Genomic DNA, 13,691 nt, shown 5'->3' with positions numbered 1-13,691 from the left:
TCAGTTAAGTGCACCTACTTGGGTGACGTGTCCCGCCCATGTCCCTTCTCCGCAGTGTCCTGCTGACACCACGTGTAGGAGACTACTCAATCGCAGCTCACTGAGAATGCAGTGAACCCTAAACAAAGTGCGCCTGATGTTTTTGCTTTCAAATTAGGAGTAAGAGACACAGAAACTATTACAGATCAAGTTTGGACACTAGAACTATAGGGTCACGTAAAGGCAGGCCCGAAACCCACACGTGGCAGCTCGCCACTGTCCCCGAGAGCGGGCATGTGCTGTGTGCGACACAAGAACCAGATGATGTAAGCGCTGTTATATTCTTCCAGTTTACATGAGGATGCCCAAGCATAAGGAGTTCAAGTGACTTGCCAAAGGTATTATAGTTACGTGAGCTGTGTTTTAAACCCAAAACATTCTGAATTCAGATCCCAGACCCTAAGCAGTTAAGCTAGGCTCTTTCGCACTTAAATGAACTTGAATGAATTTCCGATCTTTGTGATCAAGCCACAGACCACGACAGCTGGTGAGCACAAACCCACTGAGCCTCCGTTTTAGTATAAAATGAGGTGGAAGGAAAAGGCTCCTCACAAGGTAGCACAGTGCCTATCTGTCACCCAGTAAGTCCCGGTTATGACTTTATTTTAACTTTAACAGTGTAGTCACACATTGTAAAAATATCCTAACAAGTATGTCTTTCTTCTCCTCCTCCTCCAATTCCCATTCCAAATGGTGACCACTATTAAAGTTTATTTCAGCTTCCTAAAAGAAAAACTTAACCAAAAAATGGTGGTTATTAAAAATAATCTTTGGTCCTAGGAGCTTAGTCTCACTGTATTTTGTGATGGGAAATGTTTCAATTATTTTCTAGACTGCTGCTGGAAACATATTTGCATCCACCAAACAGACTGGGGGCAGGCATGAGCTCAGAGTTCTCCTTGGCGGTGCAGGCGTGCGGGACGTGACTTGGTGGCTGCCGGAAAATGCTCAGTAGCTGTGGGTTGGGGTGGGGGGTGGATACAAAGCACTGCTTACTCTCCTCATTCCTTGCTCTTATGAAGGAAAGCCTTGAACCAATGGAGAAGGACTCTGCCCCGGGAACGGGGGAAGAGACGTGATGCAGGGGCTATGTGCCTACCCCAGCCCCAAAGGCCAATCTCCTTCCTCGTGCATTACCTTCCACTTGAACACACCAGTAAATCTCTGAATGGACTGGTATCTTCTAAACTATGTCGTGCCTGTAATGTCATTCTCTAAGTCCTAAAGTTGAATTTCAGTCACGCTAGTTCTGAGCTCTAAAATCTTCGGCTGTTAGGCAATAGCAAATGTCAGACTCTAAGGTCTGGCATTTGGGTGTTTACACAAGTTTAAGATAACATTCAGATCTTATCTGAGGCCATTTTCCTACCTGCACTGTAAGACTCCAACTCAACTGGTTTGGTTACTATTACCTAAATATATCATCCTTTACTCCGTCCCAGTCTTCGCTTAGTTTACGAGCATCAAAACAATGCAATGGTAACATTAAGAGTCGAAGGGGTAAAATCTTATGGTCATTGGTATAAAAGCTGAAAACATAGTTAATGAATTTACCTAATCGTAATGTTTAAGAAAATCTTAGTAAACTAGGAATAATAGCCTACTTCTTTAAAAGATTAAAAATTATTTATTGCCCTGGCTGGTGTGGCTCAGTGTGCCAGCTTGCAGATTGAAAGGCTGCCGGTTCAATTCCTGACCAGGGCTTATGCCTCAGGTGTGAGCCAGGTCCCCAAGTTGGGGGGATACAAAAGGCAACCAATCAACGTTTCTCTCACTCTCCTCTCTCCTTTCACCCTCTCTAAAAATAAACATATAAAATATTTTTAAAATATTTATTCAATGAAAGCTAGCATCACATATGATATTAAGGAATGCCCTTATCAACCCAATTGCTTAAAACTGCTCAAGTATCAACTACTTTAGTAAGGCAGGGGAAGAAAAGAGCTATACATATTTTTTCATTGATTTTATTTTTAAGAGTGAGAGAGAGAAACATCAGTCTGTTGTTCCACTTATTGATGCATTCATTGGTGGATTCTTATGTGTGGCCTGACCAGGGATTGAACTTGCAACCCTGGTGTATTGGGATGATGCACAAACCAACTGAACTACCCGGCTAGGACAAGTTATATGTATTTTTTTAAACAAAAAATTATTTGCAGATAGTTTAAAACTCAACAATTCCAAAAGAATTAACTGAAAAACTAGTAAAAGAGTTAAAATTGTTCAACAAAGAAACTAGTTATTAGATAAATTTATAAAAAGTAATACCTTCCCTATATATCAGATATGACCAGTGAGAAAATACATATGGATAGAAAACTTTTATTATATACAATAATCCAAAATTTTATCTTAAAATTTATTTATTTATTTATTTATTTTTTAGGAAGAGGAGAAAAGAGGAAGAAAGAGAGGGAGAGAAATATCAGTGTGTCGTTGCCTCTTGAGCAGCCCAGAACTGGGGACCTAGTCCATAACCAGGCATGTGCCCTGACTGGGAATCAAACCAGCAACCCTTTGGTTCTCAGGACGGCCTTCAATCCACTGAGCTACACCGGCCAGGGTCAATAATAAAGAAATTTTAAATATCTAGGAAAATAAGTAATGAGACATGCTGCATTTGGATGAAGAAAACAACAGTATTAATGGGGGTGCGAGTATTAATGGGGGGTGCGAGAGGCAGCCAATCTATGTTTCTCTAACACATCAATGTTTCTCTCCCTCTCTTTTTCCCTCCTTTCCCCTCTCTCTAAAAATAGATAAATAAATCTTTAAAAATATATACAATATTTAAAAAATAATAATTCTTCATTTTTGGCAAACATGTGGGAAAACAAATACACTCATATCAACAGGTACAATTTAAAGCAGTACTTTTTTCCAGAGAATTATTTGGCAACATACATCAGCAGTCTTAGCATGTTAATAACTTTTACCCTAATGATTAGTAATTTACCTTAAGGAAAAACAATCACAAATGCACATAAAGTCTTATCTATGGTTGTCCACTACAATATTATTTCTACTAAAATGAAAAACACCCAAATATCCAAACAGAAATGGTTAAACTAATTATGATATAATGAGAATTACAAGCAGCATTAACAGTGACACATGAGAATTACTATTGATTTACGTGGGAAAAGGCTTAGAACACATTAAGTGGAAAAGGCTTAGAACACATTAAGTGAGAAACCAATTACAAAAACAAGTACAGGTGCCAGGTATGTGTGCACTTACTGTATGTGTTCACGAAGGAAGAAGACGAGAAGGCAACAAACCCCAAATAACAATGGGGCTCTATTTTGGTAGAATATGGGTGACCTAAAATTTGTTCTTTGCAACCTCTTAGTGTTTGAAATTTTTCTCTAACAAACTTGTGTTACATCAAAAAATGCCATGAAAACTTACGGGAAGAGGTATAAGTTATTACTTACTTTAATAGCAATGTTAATAGAAACTTCCTGAATATTAGCAAGAGGTGGGTAAAGTCTCCCTTGAGCTAGCTCTTTATCCGTCAATTGATCTGTCAGGGCCTAAAGAGAAAAACAGCACTTTTGTTTGTTTATATAACACAGAATAATGAAGACACAATGGAATGGGAAAAGGGCTGGGGGAGCAGAGGACAATACAGGCAATACAATTCTCCTCTTTCTAGCAGCAATACACTTAAACTATTGCAAAAATTAATACTGTTCTCACCACTAAACAATAAAGAAACAACCATATTTAAAGACTTACTGACATTTTACTTAACATACAGAGTTTGGCATAATTACAACAGTTACTATGAAAATGGACATCAATATTTGTATTAATGTGAGTTATCCAAAACCCATATTGCTAAGTTTGGAGCTCCAATTATTCAAATAAATCAGTAACTGTCATTAAAAACTCACAAGGAGTTCTACTTTACCTATGCTGTCACAATGTTACCATCACACACATGTAACATAGGTACAGTAGATGTGTTGCAAATATGAAAGGATTCATAGGTTACTATCAAACATTTGAAAAGCATGATAAAAAATAATTTTACGCAAAAGTAGATGGGCAAATTAAAAAAGTAATGGACAAGTAGCTTCCTTTCCATTCATAAGACAGATTTAACCCATTCTCTCTTTTTCTTTCTGCTTTTAATCTTTATAATTCATTTTTTATAAGATAACCAAACAATATTTAAAACATTTACCTTTGCGGCTTCTAGAAAAACATGGTCACTAATATGCCGGGTGTTGCAGAGAATAACAGCTAAAGCCACACCTAGAACACATTTTAAATGGTTTATTTAGCAAGTTAACTTTTCAGATTGTGAAAGGAGCTGAATAAATTCCCAGACTGAAAGCAAGTCACTGGTAACTCACCCCTACCCCAAACGCCACCCCACTAAAACACAAAGCAGCCAAGAAAAAAACACAAGTGTTATATAAAAGTTATCAACTGCCGATTTCCTTATTAGTCAAATATGATATAAAAATGGCTTTGTTCAATCAGCAAAGTATTCTTCCCACGCCCTTAAGCCTTTGTGCCAAAGAAATGTTGTTGGGTAGGACAGATCCATTTGAACATTATCAGGTTCTAGAAAGAGACTGTCAGTGATGGGGCCGTTTCTATTACAGATGACAGGTCTCTGGAGACCAGCAGGGTGGAACTCTACACAACCACAACGACATGGAAAAAAGGAGAAAAGCGGACACACAAAAGCACTCGGGTATTCACGGGCTAGAATCTTCTACGATGCCGTTACAGCACGCTCACCCAATGGCAGCCTACACGTGCTGTGAGTCTACCTGTCCTGGAATCTGAATGGAGCCTGCTGTCAGCGATTCGGGGACAGGCCAGCAAGGAGGAAGACGTAAGTACAAGGGAAATTTGGGTCCAATCCCTGTTTTACTCAACACGGTCTTTCACTAAAACAAGCAACTAAAGTTTAGTTTCACTAAAACAAACAAGAATCACCAGAAGTTTATGGAAAATAAACACCATGAAGGAAGAAATACTTCAAAGAATCTCAACTCTTAGGAGACATTTGAAAGAATACTCCAACTTTTTAAAAAGATAAAAGCTTTAATTAAAAAGTGATTCTAGGATGAAAAAGGTGTTGGGAATTTAAAAATTGCTGAACTGACTGAATTGAAGACATAATATTAAGCAATTATTAATTTCCTTTTATATGAAACCACTAATATGGTTATGTTTAATAAAAATTACTTTTATAGAGATACATACTGAAGTAGCTTTGAATGAAATTATACGATGTCTCTGATTTGCTTTAAAATAACCCAGGGAAGGTCAAGTATAGGAGAATGACAGGCTGCATGTTGAAAACTGCTAAAAAGTGGGACATCAGAACACGGGACTTCATCCTTCCCTCTGATTTTGTATATGATTAAAATTTTCCACAATAAAAGAAAAAAACCAACTGAAACAAAACACACCCAGAAGTGATTAAAAAACTGAACAGACACAGATAAATGAATGAACACTACAGAAATCCCCCATATTACGTAATAAAGCCGGCAGAGGTGAAACTGTGAAATGAAATTTACAAGTCAAGGACAACAGAGGGATTTGACCACGGTCTAACACAGGTTCCATAAGGAAAACACAGAAATAATGGAAGAAATGAGGGGGGATAAAAGTTTGAAAGAATCCTTTGGAGAAGAAGACACTGTACACTGGCCCACCCATAGACACTCATGATACCTGGAAAGAAGCCCAAACCTGAATGTATCCCCATTAACCTTTCATAAATTTAAAGATAAAGACAAAAGTTTTAAACATTATAGGGAGATAAAGTTAGTACATGTAAAGGGATGAGAATCTCACTGATGCCAGATTTCTCATTAGCAATACTGGCCACTACAGGTGAAAGGAGGAAATGCTTGTAAAGGTCTGCAGAAAACGACTTTGAAGCTTCGTATCTCTACCCAACGAATAGGACAAAATAAAGACATTTTCAGAGACGTAAAGGCTCATGAAACTTTTTCCATGGCTTTACAAAAAGCTTACACAATTATGTATCCCAGGAAAAAACACAAAATGAGACTAATTTGGAGAGAGAGCATCAAGACAGAGAAATAGCACACACACATAAAACAGCCCAGGGAAGCTGGGACCTGGAAACACTGTGTTGTGGAGTAATATCCAGAAAAAATGAAGCAAGCTAGCAAGAAATTAAAGAATTTGTTATATTTGACCCTTGAAAGATTAAGTATTAAAATTTTGTGACATAGAATTCCATATTCTATAATATTTATCAAATTACACTCTGGTTTAGATGAATAAAATTTATACAATCATTTAATTTCAGAGCCAATCCACAGACGAATCATGGAAGACAGCATAACACAACACACATGTCTAAAAAGAGCTCTCTACCACGAGTAACTTTAACTGACCAAAAGTGAGGGATGAAATAAGAAACACAGATTTTTTTCATTTTCACTGTGGCAAGCTAATGAAAACTGTCTTAAGCTGCTAACAACACCTCTTTAACTATGGTACATAAAGACAAAGGTAACTCCTAGGAAAACTGAAAGCTGTAATAATACAAACTGAGTGGTAGAGAGAGGAAGCAAAGCATTAGAACATCTGTGACTGTTACTTGTATTCCCCACCAACAGTGGTTGTATAGCTGAGAGCTGGGATAAGGCGGTACACCAAGGGAAAATAAAAAGGGTGATATCATTTTACGCAGTTCTGTTCTTTCTGCATTCTTATAAGCCAGGTACTACATTATTTCTACAATAAGAACAAGTTTAACAAACGATATGAATGAATTTTCAGGTGAAATAGAACAAGGTGGGTTTGCTGAGTTTCTTGGACTTCCCTGTACAGTCATACCAGAATCCTATAAACACTATTGTGCATTCTAACCTTAGATTCTAAAGCATTTCATGAAGTACTTATATGTCATTAATTACTACTCTGCAACGTACATAATAGTGACATGTACCTGGAAAAATATACACGTTGTTTCCTTGACCTGGCGTAAACAGCTGCCCGTCACTTAGCTTCACTGGCCCAAACGGACTGCCACTGGCAAACAGGCACCTTCCCTGTTAAGAAACGATGTCACCTCGATTTTGTTACTCTGTGTGGTCTAAAACATGGAGGTTAACGTAAACAAGATTAAATCCCGTAGTAAAGTAGAGCAACGTGTTATTTGCAAACAGGAATAATTTTATAACATAATCATATCATGAAAATCCTTATTAGAATGAAGTATATTTTACACAAGTTGAAAAAAATCTCCATTGATAATTGTTGAAAAACCTTTCACTTTCATTTCCTTTAAAACAACTTTAAAATGTAGGTGGCCAATGTGTAAGTAGCTCTGAAAGAAGTGGAAAGCACCCAAAATTAAACTGCTACTGTTTACTGGACATCTGTCGTCTCTGGCTTGGTACCAGGGGCTCTCTGAATGTTAACTCAGTTAGGTCAGCCTGCATAAAAACCTCAGGAGGTTATTGTTACCTTGATTTCACTGAGAAAATAAAATCAGAAAACTAAGGCTTAGCCATTTCCAAGTACTCCGTACAGAGTCACATATCACAGCTGCAAGCAAACTGGAATCTAGAGATTTACAACTTTGAAGCCACGGCCTTTCTCTGTTATGCCCCCATAATGCCCCCGAGCGAGCCAAGACAAGAGGCCTTGATACAACCACACTATCAATCCAAGAAAAAAAAAAGGCATGTTGCCTTGTTAAAACAAAAAAGTCTGGAAATTTGTTGTAATCATTGATTTTAGTCGTGTGTTCTACAAAGGCATATAATAAATGTCACTGGCACACTGTAGTTCTCAGAGAAGTACATGCCCATGAAAAGAAAAAATATCTGAACATTATTTTATAAAACAAAATCCTGAGACTTCTGCCAAGATGGAGGCATAGGTGGAAACTCTGTGCCTTCTCCCACAACCAAGTTTGAATACAACAAAGGTTGGGAGAACAAAGACACAGCCAAAGAACAGAAAATTGAATCATATGGAAGTCCAACAACAACGAACCGTTCGACCAGGACGGTAAGAGGGGCAGAGCCAGCAGCGGAGCAGGGTCGGGCAGGACAGATCCCCTGACCTAGGCGCACAGGCAGCCCGGACACAGTCAGGGTGTGGCGCAGACTGACCGTGGTCACACATTCGCGCACAGTGAGACGGACCGCGCAGGCCCCAGTGGTGAACCCAGTGGTACAGGGCTGATGGCAGTGGCACACTCATGCGTGGGGAGACAAAGCGCTCGGGCCCCAGTGGCAGTGGCAGCTGCGGCACCTGTGGCAGCAGTGGTGGGAGGTGGCAGACAGGACGCCATTGCTCCTCTTTGACCCCGCCCCCACATACAGCGTCACAACCCAGCAACTGAGTTGCCCTGCTCTGGTGAACACCTAGGGCTCCGATCCTGATACATAACAGGCACGAACAGTTCAAAAGATGGCTCAAGAAGAACTCAAAGCCCCAGAGCCCATAACTCTAAGCAACCAAAGAGACTGCCAGCCTCTGAGATGCACAGTTCAAGACACTGTTTATCAGGATGCTCACAGAACTGGTTGATTATAGTCACAAATTGGAGGAACATATGAAGGCTAAACTAATTGAAATGAAGGGAGATGCACAGGAAACCAATAGTGATGGAAAGGAAACTGGGACTCAAATCAATGGAATGGACCAGAAGGAAGAACGAAACATCCAACCAGAAAGGAATGAAGAAGTGAGAATTCAAAAAAATGAGGAGAGGCTTAGGAACCTCCAGGACATCTTTAAATGTTCCAATATCCGAATTATAGGGGTACCAGAAGGGGGAAAGAAACAGCCACGAGTGGAAAACTTATTTGAACAAATAATAAAAGAGAACTTCCCCAGTCTGGCAAAGGAAATAGACTTCCAGGAAATTCAGGAAGCTCAGAGAGTCCCAAAGAAGTTGGACCCAAGAAGGAACACACCAAGGCACATCATAATTACATTAGCCAAGATAAAAATGAAGGAGAGAATCCTGGAAGCAGCAAGAGATAAGGAGACAGTCACCTACAAAGGAGTACCCATCAGACTGTCAGCAGATTTCTCAAAAGAGACCTTACAGGCAAGAAGGGGCTGGAAAGAAGTATTCCAAGTCATGAAATCCAAAGACCTACAGCCAAGATTGCTCTATCCAGCAAAGCGTTCATTTAGAATGGAAGGATGGATAAAGTGCTTCTCAGAAAAGGTCAAGTTCAAGGAGTTCATCATCGCCAAGCCCTTATTATATGAAATGCTAAAGGGACTTCTATAAGAAAAGAAGATGAAAAATATGAACAGTGAAAGGACAGCAAACTTACAGTTATTAACGACCACACCTAAAACAAAAGCAAACCAAGAGGACAGCTAGATCAGGAGTGGAACCACAGAAATGAAGAACATGGAGGGTTAGCAACAGGGGAGTGGGAGGAGGAGAAGGGGGGAGAAGGTACAGAAAATAGCATAGATGGTAGGTAGAAAATAGATAGGGGGGAGGGCAAGAATAGTAGGGGAAATATAGAATCTAAAGAACTTGAGACACGTGGTTATAAACTAAGGGGGGGAGAATGGTGGGGGAGGGAGTGTGAGGGTGGAGGGGAATGAAGGGGGGGAATAGAACAACTGTAATGGTATAATCAATAAAATATATATTAAAAAAATCCTTTATATATAATTTCCCCCCAACAAATTCCACTGCCCCTGCCTTTCCCTGGCAAAATGTAACATAAAGATCAAGAAGAAAACAATAGTTCTCTAACAGGGTAACCTCTTACAATAATACATAACATATACATCATGTTTAAACATTATGTTAAAAGGTGATTTACAAAAAAACTGAACTATGTCCACATGGAAGGATGGACAAACTGCCATGGACACTTGACCATTCCACATTATTGTCTAATAATCTAAAATACAAGTTATACCAAGAGTGTAATGCCTCACTATCATTACTTGAAGTGCAGCAGACCCTTGGCATTCGTGCATTTAACACTCAAGAATTTGACCTGTGGGATGATCTAAAGGTCCATAATGTACAGTAATTACAACTTTTACAGGACATACTTTCAATTCCAAAATGATACAAGATTTAGGTGTTGAAGCAAGTTAGCAACATGCTTAGTGGTGGGCTCAGGTGACGAGCTTGGAGCAGCAACTATATCATTTTCTACAGACAGCTCTCATCATTCTCTCTCTTTTATCCTCACCCTAGGGCATTCTTTTTTGTTTGTTTTTAGAGATGGGGGGGGAGAGAGAGAGGAAGACATCATGTGAGAGAAAAACATCCATCAGTAGCCTTCTCGTGCATGCCCTGACCGAAGATCAAACAGGCAACTAGAGGCATGTGCCTTGGCCAGGAACCACATCTGCAACCTTTTGGTCCATAGGACGATGCTCCAACTGACTGAGCTACCTGGCCAGGCTTATCATTCTCTAGGCATAGCTCTACTTGTGACAAAAATGTTGTTTCTTTGAACATTAACATTAGTTCCTGGTTAATGCCATACATGTTACCACAATAACAATAATGTATAAAATAATAAAGATTATAGTGGTACCATTAATTTTAATAGCTTCATAAAGTGAATTATACAATATAGTACTTCACGGGAAAAGTGATATGGCCCCATGAAAGCAGTAAATTTGGAGGTTTAGAAAGATTTGGGGAATGTTTTCTAGAATGGCAATATTCTACAGCAGTTCATCTTCTCCAAGCTGTTGATTTTTCTTTTGTTTTTATCATAATCCACCTATTGCTTAGATGCGGCCAGATCTGAATGATAACAGCATTCTCAACCCGAGGGCCGAGCAGGCCACTTGTTCTCTGGCCACGGTGGCTCTCACTGAGCGTCAGAGTAACACCAAGGCATCTCTCCACTGAAAACAAGGGGAGGCTAAAACTGTAAGTGGGCACTGCCAAGGCACAAATATATGTCATTATCTTACGTAACACTAAGAAAGACATTACATAAAATTAAACTATGATGAAATGCTTCTTTAAAGATTTAATCTTTATTGTATTTTTTCCCATTACCATTTAGTCCCCTTATACTCCCTCCCCCAATAAAATGCTTTTTATGACTTTTAAGAGGTAGCAAAATTTCAAAATTATAAAAACTGTGAAAAAATTTATATTTCAAAACAGTACATGAAACTTGTCTCCTTGGGGAGTTTTTATTCATTCCAATAATGTATGTCTATTAGAATAATATTTATTCTTTCAAATAATAGAATTCTTAAATGGTTGAACAATCTTCTAGGGACTTACTACTACTGCTCAACACATTTACAGTTTTTGTATCTTGGAAATGCCAAAGTCATGCTACATTGAGTGTATTTATCCAACCGTCACTGTGTGAGACTAAGATGTAACTGGGGGAGGGAAGGGGCAGCAACCAGCAGTGCTAAGTAGTAAAGACCAGGGAACAGGATGAGCAAGCAAGTTCAAAGTAGTGCCATGCTTTGGTAAAAGACTGTACTAAAGAGACTGATTTTTATTTTAATATCTATATGCTGACTTTGAGGAAGATTTCACAAGAAAAGATTTCAATAATGATTATAACTGTTGGAAACTCGTATTTAAGAAACTTCATTTTGACTAACAAAGGGTGGCGACAGAGAAGCAAAGAAATTTTGGGAGAATAGGTGTCAAAATAAAATGTTTAACAGGGAGAACAAGAGAATGCTAAGGATATCAAGTGCATGAATATTAAGTTCGGCAACTTCTGAGGGTGAGTTCCACTCTGGCTTGGTCTTTGAGGTTGTTTCACACCAACTCTCCCTCTGGTAACAATGAGAAAAACTGAAAAAATGTATTAAAAATATTCTTCAAAGACGTGGGAGTGCGAATCAAGATAGAGAGAGTCTGGAGGTGGGAAACATTTAAGATCCAAAAGAAGTTAAAAACAAGATGTGAAAGCACAGCATTTGAAGCCTTCCTCTTCAAGGTGACTGCTGATTTTGACAGTAAAACCTGTGGCCGAGAACCTAGGCGACAAAGCAACAAAGCTATCAGTAGTCTCATGATGTCAGAGAGAGAAAAAGTAAAGGTCAGGGATGACTAGGTATGAGGGGTGCTGATAAATACCCCAGGGCTTCTGACTCATCCCCGAAAGGGTGCGCATCGGGAGAAAGGGTGAACTGTGAAAACAGACCAGGCCTCCCGGACTGTGTCCTGATGGGATTGGGAGGAGCTGTCCCCAACTAACAGCCTCCAATGGAAAAGGCAGAGCCCCTCTGGGGGAAGATAAGTTCATTTGAGACTCAAATTATTGCAACAATTCTTCATTCGCACTATCTAGAACTCAATGAAGAAAAAACAGAAATAAAACTAGGCTTATGAAAAGATAAGAACTGGGTAACTAAGAGAAAAAAGAAAGATAATACAAATGAACTGACGGAGAATTAGATATTTATTACTACCGGGCTTTCACTTTAATTATGATTCATATACTTAAGAAATTAAATGACGAGACAGAAAATTCTAGCATGAAACTGCAAGTCAAACAAAAGGACCACGTAAGTTTTAAAAGGTTAAAATTGTGAGGTATGATAATGATAGTGTAGTTATGTTTTCAAAAGAATCCTTGACTTTTGAGAGATATATTATAATATTTATAATGAAATTATCTGCTGTCTGTGATCTGCTTCAAAAAATAATTTGGAGTGGGTACAATGTATAAGAAACAAAATTGTTGGGTATTTCATTACTTTTGAAGCTAGGTATTGGTATGAGAGTTAATTATACTATTCTCTCTACTTTTATATGCCATTGAAATTTTCTATAAAAAATTTTAATAGGGTGGAGACAAAAGCATTTATCACAATTTATTAACTATTCCCATGGGCATTAGGTAACAATGATTACCACTGGATACCATAGTAAACAAGCCTTTGAAAATCACTTCCTAGAGCCACTTAAAGATCACTAACAAGAACAATACAGAAAGTGATTACACTGTAGAGATGACAAATACATTCTACAGAATAGTAGGAAAAAAAGCCAACTCTACTAAGGGTACATAAGCAGATAATTATAACTGGGATATAACCCAATGAGTAGATGTGCCAAAGAACTGAAAAGAACTAAATCTTGAACAACTTGGATGAAAATAAAAAGTTGTTCCAGGCAGCTGTTAGATGATGCAAAAAAAAAAAAGCTGTCATAAAGACAAAAACTAGTGAAGAAATAAGAGGATAGTAAGAATTATTTCATGAAATGTGTGGGCAAGAAAGCAGTATTTGTAAATTGATTATTTTTCTAACATGCACTTTTAAGTCTGTCATTAAATAAATCACTATAAAAACAGTGAAATACTAATTCTACAAACAAAAATACAATAAAATTAAGAACCTAACAACAGATTAGCACAGCTAAAAAGAGATAACGCAGATTGGAAAGTAAGCACAAAGGAAATCACCAGACTGGGATGCAGTGAGCAAACGGTGGGATACAGAGCACACAGGGTAAGAGACACACAGGACATAGGGCAAAGTCTAGCAGTCACACTGTTGGATGGAGCGACAAAGAGGAGGGAGAGTGTGGCTGGATCAGAGACATCGCCGAAGTAACACTTTTCCCCAAAGGCCATTAGGCCACAGATTCAGAAGCTCTACATCCTCAGATGGAAAACAAAGAAAACCTGCTTAGGTCC

General features: G+C 38.6%; 1 protein-coding gene across 1 annotated transcript in view; it reads right to left on the bottom strand.

Annotated features, from left to right (window-relative positions):
* ME2 (malic enzyme 2) overlaps positions 1-13,691 on the bottom strand; it is a 46,729-nt gene that overhangs the window by 861 nt on the left and 32,177 nt on the right. The window contains exons 13-15 of the mRNA XM_037034355.1: positions 7,001-7,103; positions 4,235-4,305; positions 3,480-3,578 (exon numbers count right to left, since the gene is read on the bottom strand). Coding sequence (XP_036890250.1) covers positions 3,480-3,578; positions 4,235-4,305; positions 7,001-7,103 — 273 coding nt within the window. The remainder of the gene's footprint in view (positions 1-3,479; positions 3,579-4,234; positions 4,306-7,000; positions 7,104-13,691) is intronic.

This window comes from Sturnira hondurensis, unplaced genomic scaffold (genome assembly GCF_014824575.4).
Source record: "Sturnira hondurensis isolate 20B ecotype Veracruz unplaced genomic scaffold, ASM1482457v3 Scaffold0001872, whole genome shotgun sequence".
NCBI classification, from domain to species: domain Eukaryota; kingdom Metazoa; phylum Chordata; class Mammalia; order Chiroptera; family Phyllostomidae; genus Sturnira; species Sturnira hondurensis.
The sequence above is the reverse complement of the archived record's forward strand: the minus strand, read 5'-3'. Positions and strand labels throughout refer to the sequence as shown.